The following is a 20,760-nucleotide window of genomic DNA, read 5'->3' on the forward strand; positions in this document are numbered from 1 at the left end:
TTTGAACTGATAAAAGACATGCTTGTTTGCCATAGCCTAGTAGAGGGATACCTGAGCTTCCCTGCAGTGTGTGCTTATGTATAGACCTGAAATACAGTACATGCAAAGAACCAACTTATAAGCCTTGAAGAAACTTATAGAAATAACCCTGGAAACAATGGGTAGTCACAAGGAGCAGGGGGAAGGGTAGCCTAGACTTGGATAGATAGGTGAAGTGCAGGGCTACGGTTGAGGACAGGGGCGCCTACCTGTTCGGGGCCCTGGAAACAGATCCGGCACTGCGGCGAGCGCATGCCACTGTCCAAGCTGCTTGTGAGCGACACCGTGTCCAGGCCTGCTTGGAGCTTCTGATCCTTCTCCTCGAATGCCAGGCTGCGCGGCCGGGGATCGGTGCCATAGTACTCCTCCTCATCGTCCCGAATAGAGCAGTCGAAGCGTGGCCACCCGCAGCCTCCTACCCCGAGCCCTCGCATGCTGCTCGTTCGCCTGTCTGTGTCTGTGTCTGAATCGGTCTCCCGTCTTGAGCCAGACCGCATGAAAACCAGCACTTTCAGTTCATTGAAAAACATACGGATCCGGTACTTAAACATCATGAACTAGCCTACATAGGCAAAATGCAGCTGTAGGGTGAAATAGAAGGTATCAATAAAGGGAGTTGGATGAATCAGGCATTTAGTTTGCATGATTTGGGAGCCAAAGGGGGCTTTGTTAGTATTATTATTATTAATGCCAAGTGCGAGGCTATTTGTTTCAAGTAGCCTTCTCTAGCTATGGTATCAAAACAAAATATCAGAGGTGTCTATAAAAAGTATGGCTGCCGGGCACAAATCTTGGTCAATAGAAATCCAAATATGACAATGTAAATAGATTGTATCATTTCTTGATACATTTTTTCTGTTACCAAGTGTAGCCTATGATAGCCAATGCGGAAGTTTTTTAATGGATGGGCAGAGGTTTCTTTTCGCGAGTCAACGGATACCAATACAAAACCATCATGATAGCTTTCAGTGTGAGCGATTAGCATATCCAAACATCAATAAGATCAAACGGAATCCCCTCACGTTCATTTTCGACCCAGTCACTCATGGGACAATGCCAAAGCTTGAATTAAACGGGAGCTGCATTTAAGGGGAACCTTTAACATGGTTTTGAGCGAAAATGTGATATTCTATTTCAAGACGAGAGCGGAGCAAGATTGAGAGGGGTTCAGAGGAGCTTTGGAGTCTCAGGTATAATATACAATTATATTAATGCTATGGCATGAGTAATTCCACCGAGTCATTTTGGGGTGTTGCTTTCAGCTGTTTAGTCCATACAAAAAAGGCCAGTTGAAATTAAAACGAGATGGCAATCATCTCTCTTGTTTGTCCCTCAATGGCATGCTAGCCATCAGATCACCGTTTTTCTCGTCCCCTGTTTCCTTACCGTGTTTTTTCTGGCTGATAGATAGAGAATAGGCTACGTCCACACTGTTCCCCCTCCACACAAGTCCGAGAGACACTACTATCCAACGTGTTTGCATTTTAAACAGAATCGGACGAGACACCAAAAATGTGTAGAAAAACGCACATCACTTTGCCATTGAATTTCCATGCTGCTTTTTTATTCTTTCTGCAATGATTCCTGCACAACACAAACCAGGAAGAACGAAGATGCCAGGGAAGAACCCCCCAGAATAGGCGAACGAAGCGATTACTTCGCTATGCCAGTTAAACTTTGCCATCAAATAACGGGTTAGTTTACTACCAATAACTAATTTCACCAGTTCAATTAATAACAATAAGACGTTAATTTACATGGTTGCGCTGAAATACTTGCTTCCGACAGCAGACGTGCCTCCATCGAAATCTGATAACTGGAGGATCCTGCCATGGAAATGCATGCTAGCCGAATTGAAACAGATGTGTTTATCTATATTGTTGTTGTCGAATGATTATTATTATGATTATTCCTTCCTCCGTCTATCCGTAAAGGAAAAAGCTCCACCGTTTTGCTGCGCGTTGGCAGAAGCCGCTGTCCGAGGTGCTGATTTCCATGTGACGTTGCAGCCACGTGTTAGTCAGAGTGTCCCGGGAAATCTAAACGGTGTATGGACAAGGACGGACATTAGTAGTCTGCCACTGCAATAGGGTGTGTCTTTTATCAAATATCTCTCTCTTGTAACATGTGCCTATGCATCGTTTATTCAAAGCTTTCTCAAACAAGTCTATGCCTATCACCTAAACGCATACTAGGGTCTTGGCTTACATGGATGTTGTAATGATGCACATTGCTTCACTGGCCACCCCACCATTGAGGTGCTCTTTCATTAAGTTCAGCCAGGTGGTACTTGATGCCACAAATAAAATGTTTAACAAATTTCAAAGAACTCGGCCAAGCAGCATCAGACGATTATATAGATGAATTATGCCATAACTAGATTAGAGTTTAATCACAGCCAGATGAAAACATTAGTCATAGCGATATGGGAGCGAGGGTAAAGCCTTGTGTGTATTATGAGCGCTGTCTGGCCCGGCCGGACACCCGCGGAGAGTCACCCTGGGTCGAACTCTCTAGGGGCAGGATGCTCTCTATCGGCTACACATGCAGCAGCCTACGGAGTGCTGGATCCACGTGCGCCTCGCATGTACACAGAAGATTTTCACTCAATAATAAATTAGCTGAAAAATACATCTTCTTCGGGATCGGTGTTCCTTCCACGGGACGGTTAAGCTAACGTAGGCTAATGCGATTAGCATGAGGTTGTAAGTAACAAGAACATTTCCCTGGACTTGTTCCCTGGACATGTCTGATATTGGCAGAAAGCTTCAATTCTTGTTAAGCTAACTGCACTGTCCAATTTACAGTAGCTATTACAGTGAAATAATACCATGCAATTGTTTGAGGAGAGGGCACAATTTTGATCATGAAAAGTTATTCATAAACAAATTAGGCACATTTGGACAGTCTTGATAAAAAAAAGTTTGAACATAAATGCAATGGTTCATTGAATCAGTCTAAAACTTTGCACATACACTGCTGCAATCTAGTAGCCAACATCTAAATTTCACCTGGGCTGGAATAATACATTATGGCCTTTCTCTTGCATTTTAAAGATCATGGTACAAAAAAAAAAACGGCTGTTTTTTTCTTTGTATTATCTTTTACCAGATTTATTGTGTTATATTCCCCTATATTCCTTTCACATTTACACAAACTTCAAAGTGGTTTCCTTTCGAATGGTACCAGGATTATGCATATCCTTGCTTCAGGGCCTGAGCTACAGGCAGTTAGATTTGGGTATGTTATTTTAGGCGAAAATTGAAAAAAGGGGCGGATCCTTAAACTAGCCAACGGAAATAAGAAAGAAAGAAAGAAACAAGTATAAGCTCATTATAATAATGCATTGAAAATATGGTCACATGACAGATGATTTCAATGATCACATAACAAGAAAAATGGTTTATCTCAGTAGCAGATCTGTTTAGGGAATCAAACAATTATTTATGTTAGGCCTTTTTGTGTATTTCCTCTTACATTCATACTGAGCAAAAGTATAAACACAACATGTAAAGTGTTGGTCCCATGTTTTCTGAGCTGAAATTAAAGATCTCAGAAATGTTCCATATGTACAAAAAGCTTATTTCTCTCAAATGTTGTGCATTAATGTGTTTACATCCCTGTTAGTGAGCATTTATCCTTTGCCAAGATAATCCATCCACCTGACAGGTGTGGTGTATCAAGAAGCTGATTAAACAGCAAGATCATTACACAGGTGCACCTGATGCTAGGGACAATAAAAGGTGACTCTAAAATGTGCAGTTTCTTCACACAACACAATGCCACCAATTGGAATGCTGACTGCAGGAATGTCCACCAGAGACCATGTGTAACCATGACAGCCCAGGACCTCCACATCCAGCTTCTTCACCTGCGGGATGGTCTGAGATGAGCCACCCGGACAGCTGATGAAACTGTGGGTTTGCATAACCAAAGGATTTCTGCACAAACTGTCAGAAACCGTGTCAGGGAAACTCATCTGCGTGTTCATCTTCCTCACCAGGGTCTTGACCTGACTGCAGTTTGGCATTGTAACAGACTATAGTGGGCAAATGCTCACCTTCGATGGCCAATTGCCCGCCTCAAAGTAGCCGCCCTTTGCCTTGATGACAGCTTTGCACACTCTTGGCATTCTCTCAACCAGCTTCATGAGGTAGTCACCTGGAATGCGTTTCAATTAACAGGTGTGCCTTGTTAAAAGTACATTTGTGGAATTTCTTTCTTTTTTAATGCGTTTGAGCCAATCAGTTGTGTTGTGACAAGGTAGGGGTGGTATACAGAAGATAGCCCTATTTGGTAAAATACCAAGAACATATTATAGCAAGAACAGCTCAAATAAAAAAAGAGAAACGACAGTCCATCATTACTTTAAGACAGAAAGATCAGTCAATCCGGAACATTTCAAGAATTTTGAAAGTTTATACAAGTGCAGTTGCAAAAACAATCAAGCCCTGTGATGAAACTGGCTGTCATGAAGACTGCCACAGGGAAGGAAGACCCAGAGTTACCTATGCTGCAGAGGATGAGTTCATTAGAGTTAACTGCACCTCAGATTGCAGTCCAAATAAATGGTCCTTTGGTCTGATGAGTCCAAATTTGAGCTTTTTGGTTCCAACCGCCGTGTCTTTGTAAGACGCAGCGTGATCTCCGCATGTGTGGTTCCTACTGTGAAGCATGGAGAAGGAGGTGTGATGGTGTGGGTGTGCTTTGCTGGTGACACTGTCTGTGATTTATTTTACAGTCCAGGCACACTTAACAACCATGGCTACCACATCATTCTGCAGCAATACGCCATCCCATCTGGTTTGCACTTAGTCCCACTATCACTTGTTTTTCAACAGGACAATGACCCAAAACACACCTCTAGGCTGTGTAAGGGCTATTTGACCAAGGAGAGTGATGATGTGCTGCATCAGATGACCTGGCCTCCACAATCACCCAACCTCAACCCATTTGAAATAGTTTGGGATGAGTTGGACCGCAGAGTGAAGGAAAAGCAGCCAACAAGTGCTCAGCACATGTGGGAACTCCTTCAGACTATTGGAAAAGCATTCCTCATGAAGCTGTCTGAGAGAATGCCAAGAGTGTGCAAAGCTATCATCAAGGCAAAGGGTGGAATCTAAAATATAACATGTATATTGATTTATTCAAAACATTTTTGGTTACTACATGATTCTGTTTGTGTCATTTCATAGTTTTGATGTATTCTCTATTATTCTACAATATAGAAAATAGTCTAAATAAAGAATAACCCTTGAATGAGTAGGTGTCCAAATTTTTGTCTGGTACTGTATAGGCAAAATGAGCAGTCAGATTTTGCAGCACTGTGAATAGAATTGTAACCAGTACAATTATCTGCTGATATATTAGTACTGAAATTAGATAATTTGTGTGGAGGACAAGAGCCATGAAAGGACAGCGAGGCCCAGATGTATGAAAGAAAAAGAGATTTAGGTCATGGAAAATTGACAACCACTGCTCTATCTGTCTGTACGAGTGTAAAAAAAAAAAAAAAGAAGAAACAACTGCTAGGCAGGACTGTGTCACATTTCATAAACTATCAATTTAAGAATATGATGTTTGGATAGGCTCCATCAGTTCATGCTAACAAGCTAACACTGACTGCAACATGAATGCACTGACTGTAAGTCGCTATGGATAAGAGCGTCTGCTAAATTACTAAAATGTAAATGTAAAACGTAATGTTCTGTGAAAAGGGCCAGCAGGTTGTCCAGGCATGCTAACTCTGAGATTCTGTCAGTCTTAGAGACACTACTACAGCACACAATGTTAGCTAACTAAGAGGGAGATAACTACTGTAGGAGAAAGCAGAAGCAACTTAAGAGAGAAAGATGAGGAAAAGATAGTGTAGCATTCAAAGGTAGAGGGACAAGGTTGTGTCACTGAGACAATAGCAAAATGTGTCATTGGTTATCTACAGAGGGCTGAGCAGCTTTGTGACCATCAGTCTGAATAATACATCTACAAAAACTCATAAAACAAAATACATACACACACCAACACACTGAAATACTCATAAAGACACACACACACTGACACGGTACAAACACAGGTACACAAAAACAGACACTTAGACACTCAAACAAACACACACGTACACAGTGACCACCCCTGCTGGCTGTGCACAGTCTGTCTATGCACTCAGCCACGTCACCCACACCAAATGCACACAGATTGTGCTGGCAAGGCAGCTGGTTTAAACTAAGAGAATTCTCTCAGTTCAGCTGTCTAGCTTGTTTACCAGAAATATTACATTCACCAAGACTTGTTTTCCCCTGGTCATTAAGTTCACATCCAATAATAATTTTCCCATTACACTGGGTTATTATAGTAAAAGAAAACTGAGACGAAAACGAAAACTAATCATGAAAAAAATATTTAGTACTCTGAAGTAAAATAATTAACAAACCCATTTGAAAAACTAAAACTGTACTGAAAGTATTATCTTTGGCTTCAAAATAAAATAAGAACCATAATAAAATTAGTTCAGTTACAGTTATTTTTCACATAACAAATAATGGTTTTCATGCTTTTGGGGTGGGGGTGTTCAAACTACTGAATCTTGTGGGTAAATGCTGCCAGGAGAGGGCGCCTTTTCAAATAGGCCTAGTTTGTGCATCGCAATCACAAGCTATCACTAATAACAGGGGGGGGGGGGGGGGGGGAATAGTCTCGATAGCGAACTTGATTCTTCTTATGTGTACAGATATACTATCTTAATTTGATCACTGTTGTGGCAGGGAATTGTCTTGCTCAGCGGGAAATGCAAACTTGTATGTAATCAAGTTTTAAAAAGGCTTCTAAAGTTTGTAATTTCGACTTTAACATTTCGGACTTGATTTGCACTAACGAAAATGCATCAACCTTTACAAAAATGTACATCAAATATAATACACATAATAATTCCCATTTTCTGTTGCAGCAGGATTATTTTCCTGCTGTGAGAAACTGGTCAATTTAAGATAGAACATCTGTACTACTAAAATGAAATAGCATTGGATTGATGGAAACATGAGCAAAATAGTTTACTTTCACAATATTTGTTTTGCACCAGTCTCTCTGCTATTCATTTGAAATCCAAGTCACATTAAGGTTGAATTTCAAAATAAAATCAAAAAACGAAATAAAAATAAAAACTATAATAACCTTAGTCCTTACAAATCAATAATTAGCCCAACCACTTTGTCATTGGCTTCTGCTTTGAGATATTGCCATCAGAAACAGACAAATAGAGTGGTGGAATAATCAACTATAATAGTGACTCTGACACAAAATAGGATACAAGAGGTCGAGGTTGCTCTTAATAAGGGTGTTTTCCCCACAATCCTGACCAATAAGAGTCTCCTTAAAAGTAGCCATTGCAAGGAAATCTTGGGTCCCTCAAACATCGTGGAGATCTTTCTGATCGCTGCTCTAGTGGCCGACAGGCTGCAGGCTGTCTAGGCTCTGATATCTCTCTGGTGGACAGATGGTCATCCCAACTAAGTGGCTTTACTGCTACCGTTAGTGCACCCAGCCATTCTGAGTGAAATAGACCCGGCATATGCGCCCGCATCGTGGGAGGGTCCTGGCAGAGGGCCCTCTGGACGCACCAGACAGGATGGAGTCCTGCGTTCGTTTGCCTGAGAGCATCCAACTTTACCATGGTGCTAAAAACGTACTGAGACAAGAGCTCTCCACCTTTGGAATGTAACCCTTATAGGTGTTCGTACCCAACTGGGTGATGATGAACTATATAATAAGACCATACAGAAGCCCAGTTAAGTACAAATAGAACAGCGTTGAAGGTGCAGGATCCCCATTAGCCGACGCCAATGGCGAAAGATCATCTTCCTGGAGTCCGACACATAACGAAAAAAGACATTACAGACAAAAGTACCTTACAATTAAAATATGATCGTAGACATTACATACATTATATATTATACACACACAGTACAAGTCAAAAGTTTGGACACACCTACTCATTCAAGGGTTTTTCTTTATTTTTCCTATTTTCTACATTGTAGATTAATAGTGAAGACATCAAAACTATGAAATAACACATATGGAATCAAGTAGTAACCAAAAAAGTGTTAAACAAATCAAAACACATGTTATATTTTAGATTCTTCAAAGTAGCCACCCTTTGCCTTGATGACAGCTTTGCACACACTTGGCATTCTCTCAACCAGCTTCATGAGGTAGTTACATGGAATGCTTTTCCAACAGTTTTAAAGGAGTTCCCTAAATATGCTGAGCACTTTTTGGCTGCTTTTCCTTCACTCTGCGATCCAACTCATTCCAAACCATCTCAATTGGGTTGAGGTCGGGTGATTGTGGAGGCCAGATCATCTGATGCAACACTCTATCACTCTCCTTCTTGGTCAAATAGCCCTCACACAGCTTGGAGGTGTGTTTTGGGTCATTGTCCTATTGAAAAACAAATTATAGTTCCACTAAGCACAAACCAGATGGGATGGCATATTGCTGCGGGAGCCATGCTGGTTAAGTGTGCCTTGATGTGTCGGTTACTCAAACTCTGTGAAGCATTTATTTGGGCTGCAATCTGACATGCAGTTAACTCTTTCTTTTAACCTTTATTTAACTAGGCAGTCACTTAAGAACAAATTGTTATTTACAATGACGGCCTAGGAACAGTGGGTTAACTGCCTTGTTCAGGGGCAGAACGACAGATTTTTATCTTGTCAGCTTGGAGATTAGATCTAGCAACCTTTCGGTTACTGGCCCAACGCTCTAACCACTAGGCTACCTTCTGCCCCAAACTCAACTCTAATGAATTTATCCTCTGCAGCAGAGGTAACTCTGGGTCTTCCTTTCCTGTGGCGGTCCTCTTGAGAGCCAGTTTCATCATAGCGCTTGATGGTTTTTGCGACTGCATTTGAAGAAACTTTCAAAGTTCTTGAAATGTTCCAGATTGACTGACCTTCATGTCTTAAAGTAATCTTCTGTATAACACAACACAACTGATTATCTCATACACATTAAGAAGGAAAGAAATTCCACAAATTAACTTTTAACAAGGCACACCTGTTAATTGAAATGCATGCCAGGTTACTACCTCATGACACAGTTGACAATGCCAAGAGTGTGCAAAGCTGTCATCAAGGCAAAGGGTGGCTACTTTGAAGAATCTCAAAATATAAAATATATTTTGATTTGTTTATCACTTTTTTGGTTACTACATGATTCCATATGTGTTATTTCACAGTTTTGATGTCTTCACTATTATTCTACAATGTAGAAAATAGTAAAAATAAAGAAAAACCCTTGAATGAGTAGGTATGACCAACATTTTGACTGGTACTATACATAAAGCGTAATGTTGGGATGCAAACTCAAAATATAATACATGTTAGCGCTATACTGTATCTGACATGGTACAGGTGTCTTCTTTTTTTGAAGCCCATAACCATGTGTATGAGGTGTATACTTTTGTTTCAAAGTAGATTTGTTTAAGACTTCCTAGAAACACTCTGTGTGACACTAATTTAGCCCACTGCAGTTAAAGGATAATGGAGAAGCATACTGTACCACCCTGCAACTTTGTCTATAGTATCACCAAAACTTCCAGCGCTGAATGAATGGCTTTAGGGGGGAGCTATTACAACTGATCAACTTCCCTGATGATTTACTATTGGATAATCTGAGAAAGGAAGTCCTTTTTATGAGTAAACAGGAGGTGGATGAGAAGAGTATGAATAACATGATGTCAATGTTATCAAAATAAAGAGAATCACTTAACGCTAACTGTCAATCAGGCCTAATGATGACATCAACTACCTATAATAACCTATAAACTGTTAGGGAAAGGGAATACCTAGTCAGTTGTACAACTGAATGCATTCAACCGAGCAGTTGTTGTGGGAGTTAATTGCCTTGCTCAAGGGCAGAACGGCAGATTTTTCCACCTTTCTGCCTTTGGGATTCCAACAAGCAACTTTCCGGTTACTGTCCAAACACTCTAACCGCTCTATCTTCTCCCGGGTTTGTTGCAGTCAAGACAGGTACTACATAATCATATTTGATGATAAGTAACATAGCTCTGGCAGCTATTAGTCTACTATTGCTCGAGTTGGCTGGTGTCTCTTGTCTCTCCCTCCCTGCTCACCCTGTCACTACCTAATAGTACGGCCCCTCCCCTGGCTGTTAGAGCGGTACCTCTATCCCTCCTCTCACACTTTATCAGTTCCCAGTTAATAAAGCAGGTATAAAAATTCCTTTTCTTTTGCTTCCCTCACTCTGATCGGATCGGGTCTGGATCCGACCAGGTCTAGTTGTCTTCGGGTCCGTTCGGAACAGGTCTCTATATTTAAAAAAATATATATATATGCATATCGGGTCCGGGTTGGAAAGCCCATGGTCCATTTCGGAAAGGGTTTAACTTTTTGGACCTTGGAATACCTTTAGTTTGAAGTAGTCTGTGACTCTGATATTGATTGTTTTCCTGTCCAACTACATTGCAGATGCCTGCCAGATATCACAACGCTTGGATATGTGTTTAACTATCAGCTAAACCCATCATATGATATTGCAATCTGATGCAGACTGCACAGTCGATGATGTGGCACGCAACCATTGGTTGATGCAATGCAACTTATGGCGGTGCTTTCAAAACAGCTCTGAAACCCCAAAGCCTCCCGATTTCAAATTTTTGTGAATCTTTTGCATAGAGCTTCCTATTGGTTGATTCTGATACTTTCCAAGTGGGAAACTTGGAGCTCATCTTTCTATAACAAGTTTCCACGTTGGAAATTTCAGAGTTTCTGAGTTGTCTTGAATGCAGCATAGTGGGGCAGGAACATGACCATTGCCTTCAGTGGCAGATGGGTAAAGAATGTGATTATTTATATGGACTGGGCAATTATGCATTGAAAGATTTATATCCCCAAGTCTGGTCATTTCAGGTTTCTTTTTTTATATGATGATTAACTTTATTGCAAAGGCCCAGGGCATGATTTATATCCCTATACTATGAATTGTGTTTCTGTTAATACGATATAGTATTAATTTAATTTAACTAAAAGTCCAATTACTCATTCTGAATACTTCATTTGGAATGCAGGGCTGGTGTATGAGCCTAGCAACAGCAGTTCCCCGCCAATCGCAGCGTAAGAAAGAGCTGGGAGGGGTTTGGTGCACGGTCCTCATTCACCAAGCCATGGAGCTCTGCGCGCGCCCGGGGCGAAGGAGTCACACCCTCTTCTTCAATGTATATAATATACATTGTCTTTGGAGGAAATAAACCAAATGTGTAGTCTTACATGAGGAAAAATACTAAGAGTTAGCACATCATAGAATTCAATACTTTTAAAATACCCACTTATTGCCTCTCTCTGCACTCACTCATTCATAATGTTTATGAAGACTTGAACATGTAATTGGCAGCTGTATCATTCTACAGAGTGTAATGTACTAGTGGATGGCCACCTAAATAAAAAACATGCTGCAAAGTTGTCATGATTTTTTAAGAGGGTATATGGATATTTGGCCCCGCCTTGCATGGCTACAGGAAGCGCCTCCACCTTACCTAGAGATTTGCCAGAGTGTTTAGAAAAAAGAAGTAAGGCCGAAGTTAAATCGAATGATTTGATCGAAGACATCCGCAACAGTTTCTGCCAGTTTGGTGTAAAACCTGTGTCGACTGTGGTTTGATAAGAAGAACCAAGTGAAAAACATGATTTCGTTCATGCACTAAATGTAGCAGTGTAGCCTGCTAACGTTAAATAAAACGTAAAGACACGTGGTAAGTAGCCTATTACATACAATTTAGTAAACATTATGTTCACATCATCTTGTAAAATACTTCTTAAACAAATGTCGCTTGTTGCAATGTATTCCTGCTAGTTTGTGGCAATGTTTACATATCAAGTCATAATCACACAAGTTCTACACAACTTGTTGCATGAATTTGCTATTGCCGCTAAAACATGCTTTGCTATGCCAAAAATAAGTATAGAACCATGTTTTAACATATACGACTTTTTGCCACGTCAGATGTTAAACTGCGTTTGAAAAGTGTTGTGGCCTGTTCTCTGTGTTGTCTGAGAATAGAACTATGGAGGAACACCACGTGTCGAGGGGGTGCTTTCGTTTTCATGCTTTATGCCACGAGCTCTGTCCAATATTTTGATAGCATTAGCTAATTTTGCTTGCTTAAGTTTATTTGATAAGAAAATACTAGGACAACTACATATAATTAAATTGTTTATTGGATGTATGTAGATTTAACAATGAAAGTTGTCCTATCTTTTTTTAATTGGGTAGAATGTAGTACCACATCAGTAAATAATTCAGAACAAATTTCAGATGGTCCTTGATGTAGCATTGCATATGCCCCATCGTGGCCTATTGATAATGTACACCTGTGAACCATGTGACTGACCACCTGGTCACGTACACATGGTTAGCAGATGTTATTGAGAGTGTAGCGAAATGCTTGTGCTTCTAGTGCAAAAAGTAATCTAACAAGTCAACAACAAATACCTAATACACCCAAATCTAAGTAAAGGAGTGGAATAATAATAAATATATGGATGAGCAATGTCAGAGCAGCATGGGCGATGATGCAATAGATGGTATAGAATACAGTATATACATATGAGATGAGTAATGGAAGATATGTACACATTATTAAAGTGACTATTTGTCACTGTTCCATTTAGTGGCCAATGATTTCAAGTCTGTATGTAGGCAGCAGCCTCTGTGCTAATGATGGCTGTTTAACAGTCTGGTGGCCTTGAGATAGGAGCTGTTTTCAGTCTCTCGGTCCCAGCTTCGATGCGCCTGTACTGACCCCACCTTCTGGATGGTAGCGGGGTGAACAGGCAGTGGCTCAGGCGGTTGTTGTCCTTGATGATCTTTTTGGCTTCCTGTGACATCCGGTGCTGTAGGTGTCCAGGGGGGCAGGTAGTTTGTCCCCGGTGATGTGTTGTGCAGACCACACCACCATCTGGAGAGCCCTGCGGTTGTGGGTGGTGCAGTTGCCGTACCAGGCGGTGATACAGCCCGACAGGATGCTCTTAATTGTGCATCTGTAAAAGTTTGTGAAGGTTTTATGTGACAAGCCAAATTTCTTCAGCCTCCTGGGGTTGAAGAGGCACTGTTACGCCTTCTTCACCACACTGTCTGTGTGGGTGGACCATTTGAGTTTGTCAGTGATATGTACGCCGAGGAACTAAACTTTCCACCTTCTCCACTGCTGTCCCGTCGATGAGGATATGGGGGTGCTCCCTCTGCTGTTTCCTGAAGTCCATGATCATCTCCTTTGTTTTGTTGATGTCGAGTGAGAGGTTATTTTCCTGACACCACACTCCGAGAGCCCTCACCTCCTCCCTGTAGGCTGTCTCGTCGTTGTTGGTAATCAAGCCTACAACTGTTGTTGTCTGCGAACTTGATGATTGAGTTGGAGGTGTGCATGGCCACACAGTCATGTGTGAACAGTCAGCACAGAAGGGGGCTGAGCACGCACCTATTGTATACTTGCTGGCTCTAGGAGGAGCTAAGGATGGCAATTTGGTAAAAGCATTTATGGCTGGTTTCCAGGACCTAGATTAAGACTAATCCTGGATTCAAGCCTAGTCTTCCTTACTCATTCTCAGTGGAGAATCTGTATTAAATTAGCCTTTTAGTCCAGGATTGGGCTTAATCTCTGTCTGAGAAACCAACCTCTGTTTGGCTCCATTCAGTGGAACTACCTCTGTTTGCACCCTTAGATAACATAATTTATACAGCATACACCCTGTCAATATAACATTGACCACATTATTACCCATATATTATTTGTTATAAGGTGACTTAGGCTACTCTTCCTGCATTTAGCCTACTTCCTTCCTTGTTTACATACTTTGTACAGTATGCAGACTGATCACAACTTCCTTTATTTCTGCATGGAATTCTGTATGGAATACAAAGCGCCATGGTGCTGGCATCATTCTGTCTCGTGTCTAATGTCTCTGAGTCATTCTCTCTCCCCCTCTCTGACTTATGTCTGCAGGGAGCCTGTGCTGTGTGGTTGACCACTGGAATGTCTTGTTGACTGAAATCTTGTCTCATTGAATATCAGGTCAGATTCCAACCCCATTCAGTCACATACACACACGCACTTTCCGACAGCCTCTTCCGCTCTGGAATGCAGAGGTGACCCCAGCTAATGAGGTCTAGTGCACAAGAAGGTGAAAGATCGTAGGAGGGGGCTGGATCTAAGACAGGTGGACCTCCATTTTGGAGAGCACGGTGACAGAGAGGGGATTGGAGGGGACAGTGTCTTACTGCAGAAGGAAAATGTATTCATACATAGCTATTTTTCTGCCTGCCTGTCTGTCAACCAGACCATGGCCCAGGGCAGTGGGGTCCAGTACGAGCCAGTGGCAGAGATTGGAGGGGGTGCGTACGGAACAGTGTACAAGGCTCGGGACCTGGAGAGTGGCCAGTTTGTTGCTCTGAAGAGTGTTCGCGTCCAGACGGACCAAGATGGCCTCCCTATCTCCACGGTCCGAGAAGTGGCCCTGCTGAAGAGACTGGAGCAGTTTGATCATCCCAACGTGGTCAAGTAAGAACACATTTTTTTTTTAACTATTTTTATAAACAATACAAACGACAACATCAACAACATCACGCCTACACAGGCCCACTAGCACACACCCCCATTTCCAGCGCCCGCATCACTTTCCGCCACAAGGCCTGAAACTGCACCATTTTGTTTCTCTCCGTAGCCCACACATTTTCAGTATTTAAATAATAAATCATTCGATTTTTCCATTGTGTTAATGATGGCAGATTGATTGATTTCCAAGTTTTTAGTATATGTTTTTTCAAGATGAGTGATGAGAAGAGAATCGTCCAACCCACCGGGTATCTCACTACACCCCCATATGCCATGTCTTGAAATATGCAGACAGATGGATTAAAAGTAAGTTTACATTGTAATACTGCTGACAACAAACTTTCTAGCTCTGCCCACAGCTTCTGGACTTTATAGCATTCCCGGAAAGCATGGATTATTGAGTCATTATTAGTTTTACACTTAAGACATGACTCTGCCGTTGTTGTAGAATTAGTTAATTTTGTCTCTTGTATAATACATTCTATACATTAATTTATACTGGATTAAGCACACATTTTCATTAACTGTGATTGTTAGTTATGCTCCAACTTTCCCTCCATCTTGTGCCAACATCAGTTCTTAAAGTCTTGGTTCCAATAGTACATTTGTTTTCTAAGAGATTGTCAGTTGGATATGCTCTCTGCAAGGGAAGATATACAAAACATGTCATGTCATATCCTTTTTCTGACTCAAATAAGATTCCCTCAAGGTTGCTCTGATGTCCAAAAGGGGAAAAATGGTGATATGTAACTTTTTTTTATTTTAAAAAGTTTCATGTATTTCAAATTATCTACGTTGGTCAGTCCAAAATTACTTTTGAATTCTGTCATGGAAATAAATCTATTTCCTGTTACCAAGTCATTTACAGTTTCTATGACTTTAGTTTACCATGTGGACCATTCTTATCTGTGAATTCTGAAAAGCTATCCAAGGATTGTTCCATACGGTTGTGGTTTTAGGAAGTGATATTGGTTTGTGTAGAATACGGTTATATTTTTCCATATTGTTATAGTAGTGTTCTTAACTATGAAGTTGTTAATGTTCTTAACTTTATCTTTTGAAAACAGACATGTAAAAATATTCTGGGGATGAGTGTGCTCATCTTCAATATGTTCCCATTGTTCCTCTTTAGTGCATTTAACTATATGTCGCAAGTAAACGGGTTGGGTTGTCTGTTCATACAATTCCAAGACTAGAAGGTTAAAACCACCGTCAGACTTAAGAAGATGTAAAACCTTCCTTTTTATTCTATTAATTTTATTTGCCCATATAAAGTCTTATGACCAAGTGTACTTTCCTTTTAAAGAATGTCTTCAGTGGGTAGTTGGTATTGCTAAAAATGCATGCAAAAACTTTGGCAATCATGCCATTCCAAAGAGGTTTGAAGAACACATTTAATCATTGAACCTTTATTTATAGTGATGTTCTCCAGCCAGGAAAGAGGTCTAGTTTTGAGATTAGTTCACATCCCATGCCATCTTTTGTGTAGATCTAGGGTTAACTGACAAAACCGCACAGTCTCACTGTCAACTGTAAAATTGTAGTGGTAAAAAGGGAATGAATGGAATAACGTAAGCTATACACGTTCAATGTTTCTACTTCATACTTAAATAACACCTTTTGAAATGCGTAAACACGAGAACAATCACAGTCAAACGCTTTCATTGACACATTGTGTTGTTTTTGTTGCGACTTGTAGCCTGTGACTTTAGTTTTGACCTGATCACCTGTATCTTGTGAAGCCCTACGCCCACATAGCATAAGAACTTTGGAATGCCTAAAAACTGACTGGTATGTCTATGATAAGCAGGTTCTATAAAGGTTATTATCTAGTGACTGACTCAACATGGCATGACTCGCCTCTCATTCAAATTATGGTGATTGACCATGAGCTTGTCTGTTTGACTGTGTATTAAGAGATCCCACACAGTGTTTCCCCTATATTATTTTTCAGTGCTGTTGTGGACGAGCACTAATTTAAAAGTTGGGGGTGTGCAGGATTCATCAACTCAAACTGTCTCCTTGGGAGTGGAGCACCCTCACTGGGTTGTGTGGAACGAGCACGTCTGTCAGATAAGAGGCCATGGCCATGCAGCGCTTTAAATGTTAAGAGTAAGGTCTTCAAACCAATACTTTACAGGCAGCCAGTGTAGTGCTGATAAAACTGGAGTGATGTGCTCGTGCCTTCTAGTGTTGGTTAAAATGCGAGCTGCAGTGTTCTTTGCAAGTTGTAGGCTTTTAATAGTGTAGTCTGAGCAACTGGAGATTAAACAAATTCATGGACCAATTTTTTTGCATCTGTTTGAGAGATGTCTAATTCTGGACATTTTCCTGAGATGAAAGGATGCTGTTTTGGATATGCTTTTTATGTAGTTGTCAAAAGTGAGGCCGGGGTCAAAAGGGGACACTAAGATTTTTAACAACCATGTTTGGTGTAATAAGGCAACCATCAATGTTGAGGGTGAGGTCTGACACAGAGTTTCTTGTGGCCAAGTGCCATCATTTCAGCCTTGTGAAAGTTTAAATGCAAGAAGTTGGATGTTTTTATAATTAGAAACTGTCCAATGTCCATGTAATGTGGAAATTTGTTTGGCTTCACCACATAAAAACAGACATTAAATGCCACCATGACATCCATTCTCGAGATCATTAAATAGAATATACAAAAACGCTACAATGCCAGTGCACTATAACTGTATTTAACGTCTGTGATGCACACCTCAAGGTGGGCTGACTTTAAAGTATCGTCTGGTTTAAAAGATGAATACAATTGGGTGTCATCAGCATAGTAATGAAAGTGCATGTCATTACCAAGGGGTAGCATGTATAAAGAAAAATAAGGGGTCCAAGCACAGAACCTTGAGGAATTCTAAATTCAACCATGGAACGTTCAGATGACTTATCACACACTGTGTACACTGAGCTCATGGACGTGACTGTGTGTGATGTTTGACTGTATGTGTACGCTAGGCTCATTGTCTGTGTGTGTGTGTGTTTGTACATCAGGCTCATGGATGTGTGTGCCACCCTGAGGACAGATCAGGAGACTAAAGTCACCCTGGTATTTGAACACGTGGACCAGGACCTGAAGACCTACCTAGAGAAGGCCCCCGCCCCAGGACTGCCCCCCAGCCACATCAGAGTGAGAAGCCCCCTCGGGTCCCTGTAAACCATGTTAAATAAACATAGTAGGTCCCTGTAAACCATGTTAAATAAACATAGTAGGTCCCTGTAAACCATGTTAAAAGGAAGGTACATCCAAAACAAACGTTTAAATGATCTCAGTGTTTGGCAGGTCCACAGGTCGCCCTCTATCTGGCTGGATATGTTGGACCGTTGTGTGGCCCGAGCCTGGTACACATGTTAAATGTGTCCCCCTGTGTGTTAGGACCTGATGCGTCAATTGCTGTGCGGCCTGTCATTCCTACACTCGAACCGTGTGGTGCACCGGGACCTGAAGCCAGAGAACATCCTGGTCACCAGCCGTGGTCAGGTTAAGCTGGCCGACTTTGGACTGGCCAGGATCTACAGTTGCCACATGGCCCTTACCCCTGTGGTAGGAACACAGACACACACAAACTGGTTGAGAATGGAAAGGGTCTCTATGTGCATTCACCATAATGCTTACTTATGCTTTACAGTTGGCATAAATATTCATACACATTCATACCTCTCTCCTACTCTCAACTGTCCCTCCATTGACATCTCTATCCTCCTTGTCTGCCCTAGGTGGTGACTCTGTGGTACAGGCCTCCTGAGGTCCTGCTCCAGTCCACCTATGCCACGCCGGTGGACATCTGGAGCACGGGTTGCATCTTTGCTGAGATGTTCCGACGCAAGTGAGTGGTCAGGGCCAGAGAAGGCTTATTTGACATACTGGGACATTTATTTTAAAATAATTTTCTCTCTGTGATATAAATTGTATGGTATATTGTATGGTATATGTTATGTATGTATGTGTGTAAATCTGATATTCTAAAAGATGCCCGCTGGATTAATAGATTATATCCCACCCAGCAAGTTACCACATTGGAAACTGAGAAACCTAATTTGTTTCAGACTGTAGTGTGACCGAGCTCTCATTTCTATGATTATGCTCCCACCAGGTGGTCAAATCGAAGTATAGCAGTCTACTGCTGTGGCACTCCAATTAACTAGGACTCAGGGATTCTTCTCTTATCATTATGGCTCCACGCTAACGGCCAGGCCACACCAGTGTACACAGGGGAGGGTCAGCCCTGGCCCTGTAATCTCCCACAGACATGGCCGTAGGTCAGCACAATAAAATAAGACTATATGGGGACAGAGAGACAGACGGTACTGCTTGTCACAGCAGGGGAAGTTTGCCAACAGCACATTAACCCAAATCCAAACTTTCTCATGTAGACCGTTGTTCTCTGGAGACTCTGAAATGGACCAACTGGGAAAGATATTCAAGTGAGTATGGGCAGAAATGTCCACTTGTGTATCCCAAATGGCACCCTATTCCCTATATAGTGTACTACTTTTGACCAGGGCCTATAGGGTGCATTTCGGGACTCAGTCCTTGCCACTTTGGATCAGTCTAACTTCTGTTAATACTTTCTGAAACACTTGTCTGACTGGTTGGCTTGTTCCTTTCTGTCTGCCATTCCACAGTGTGATTGGCCTGCCACCCATGGAGGAGTGGCCTGCTGATGTCACCCTCTCACGACACAACTTCAGTCCTATCAGCCCCCGCCCAATCACAGACTACGTTCCTGAGATCAATGAGCAGGGGGCAGAGCTGCTTTTGGTGAAACTTTTGTTTTTTTAACCAGCTGTAGGGTGTATTCTGTTTGGTTAAAAAAAAACTTTTTGGGAGCGTTGAAATGCTAAATGGTAAAATTGTATATGTGAATCCTGGCTAAAAGTGTATTTATTTACCCAGACCAACACCTGTAAAAGCTATGATAGAGATAGGACAACCCCTACTTTTAATTGCTACTTGAGTCACATTTGTAAACCTAGCCGTTCTGTTTGTTCCCACAGAAAATGCTAACCTTTGACCCTCTAAGAAGAATCTCTGCCCTAAACGCTCAAGAACATCCTTACTTCCAGGAGGATGAGGAGGAAGTGACAAATGGTTGAAATGCAGTGAATGACATCGAAGGATGGGACCGTGAGGAATGGTAACCCTGACTCCATTTTGGTGTATATTGTCATTCAGTGCATTTCAGGCCAGATCCCTGTTGTGGTTCTTTAAAAAAAAAAAATACTACAGAAGCCAGTTGCACCCCTTGAGAATGTATAGGAGTAGAGAAGTGGAGTTCAAGGACCAACATGGATATGAACCTGAAGAAGGATTGACTCCCCTCGCATTCCTCAAATGAATTCTCCAGCCTGGTCTCATAGACTAGACGTAACATAATAAACTTAAAAACGAGACACTGAAATTAGTATGATATATTACGTTTGGTATAGTTACTTAAGACCAGTGGTTATTTAAAATCTTGTCACTGACAACTTTTGAGCTAATTAGCAACTTTTCAACTCCTTGCTACTTTGCATGTTAGCTAACCTTTCCACCTACCCTTCTCCAACTCCTAAACTTAACCCTAACCCCTAGCCGAGCTAACATTAGCGACGTAGATAGAATTCTTAACATATCATACATTTAGCAAATTCGTAACATTTTATTTGAAGTCCACAAATTAATTCATACCATATGAAACGTGACGCATCATATTAAATGCGAGTGTCTCAGTTTTACGTACAGAATAATACGAAATGCTCTGAGACCAGGTTGCACACACACACACACACACACATACAACATGGAATAACTGTCCTCCTGTGTGGTTATTTTAATATTATAGTTTAAAGATCCAATGCATACATTTTTATTACAATATCAAATATTTTCTGTTTAACAATTGAAGTACCTTGCTGTGATATTTTTCTACCAAAATAGCTTCTTAGCAAATAGCTTCTTTTTTTTAAGCAAGAATTTTGCTAGGACTGTCAGTAGTGTGAGTGGGGATGGGAAAACTGATTATTATTGGCAGAGAGATTTGGAACATTTTCTTATTGGTCTAATTTACCACCTGGTGATGTCGCCAGGTAGGCCAAAATTC

General features: G+C 41.3%; 2 protein-coding genes across 3 annotated transcripts in view; one reads left to right on the forward strand and one right to left on the reverse strand.

Moving 5' to 3' along the window:
• LOC110494207 (E3 ubiquitin-protein ligase MARCHF9-like) overlaps nucleotides 1–2,023 on the reverse strand; it is a 31,546-nt gene extending 29,523 nt beyond the window's left edge. Inside the window, exon 1 of the mRNA XM_021569043.2 lies at nucleotides 249–2,023. Coding sequence (XP_021424718.2) covers nucleotides 249–593 — 345 coding nt within the window. The 5' untranslated portion in view covers nucleotides 594–2,023. The remainder of the gene's footprint in view (nucleotides 1–248) is intronic.
• Nucleotides 2,024–11,534: 9,511 nt separating this feature from the next.
• Nucleotides 11,535–20,448, forward strand: LOC110494214 (cyclin-dependent kinase 4). 2 transcript variants are annotated; one of them, XM_021569049.2, is made up of 9 exons: nucleotides 11,535–11,806; nucleotides 14,057–14,125; nucleotides 14,391–14,611; nucleotides 17,672–17,807; nucleotides 18,054–18,221; nucleotides 18,395–18,504; nucleotides 19,052–19,102; nucleotides 19,304–19,439; nucleotides 19,676–20,448. In XM_021569049.2, the coding sequence occupies exons 3-9, from the start codon at nucleotides 14,394–14,396 to the stop codon at nucleotides 19,772–19,774; spliced, it is 918 nt and encodes a 305-aa protein (XP_021424724.1). In that variant the 5' UTR covers nucleotides 11,535–11,806; nucleotides 14,057–14,125; nucleotides 14,391–14,393; the 3' UTR covers nucleotides 19,775–20,448. The 2 variants fall into 2 exon arrangements, with proteins under 2 accessions (XP_021424724.1, XP_021424725.1); XM_021569050.2 differs by lacking the exon at nucleotides 14,057–14,125.
• Nucleotides 20,449–20,760: the final 312 nt, after the last annotated feature.

This window comes from Oncorhynchus mykiss, chromosome 17 (assembly GCF_013265735.2).
Source record: "Oncorhynchus mykiss isolate Arlee chromosome 17, USDA_OmykA_1.1, whole genome shotgun sequence".
Taxonomy (NCBI): Eukaryota; Metazoa; Chordata; class Actinopteri; order Salmoniformes; family Salmonidae; genus Oncorhynchus; species Oncorhynchus mykiss.

What these genes read in the sequence shown, in the direction of transcription:
- LOC110494214 (XM_021569049.2), top strand. Translation starts at nt 14,394, where the DNA reads ATGGCCCAGGGCAGTGGGGTCCAGTACGAGCCAGTGGCAGAGATTGGA. An exon ending in ACATGGCCCTTACCCCTGTG is followed by an intron (nt 18,222 to 18,394) that starts GTAGGAACACAG and finishes TGTCTGCCCTAG; the next exon opens with GTGGTGACTCTGTGGTACAG. An exon ending in GCTGAGATGTTCCGACGCAA is followed by an intron (nt 18,505 to 19,051) that starts GTGAGTGGTCAG and finishes TTTCTCATGTAG; the next exon opens with ACCGTTGTTCTCTGGAGACT.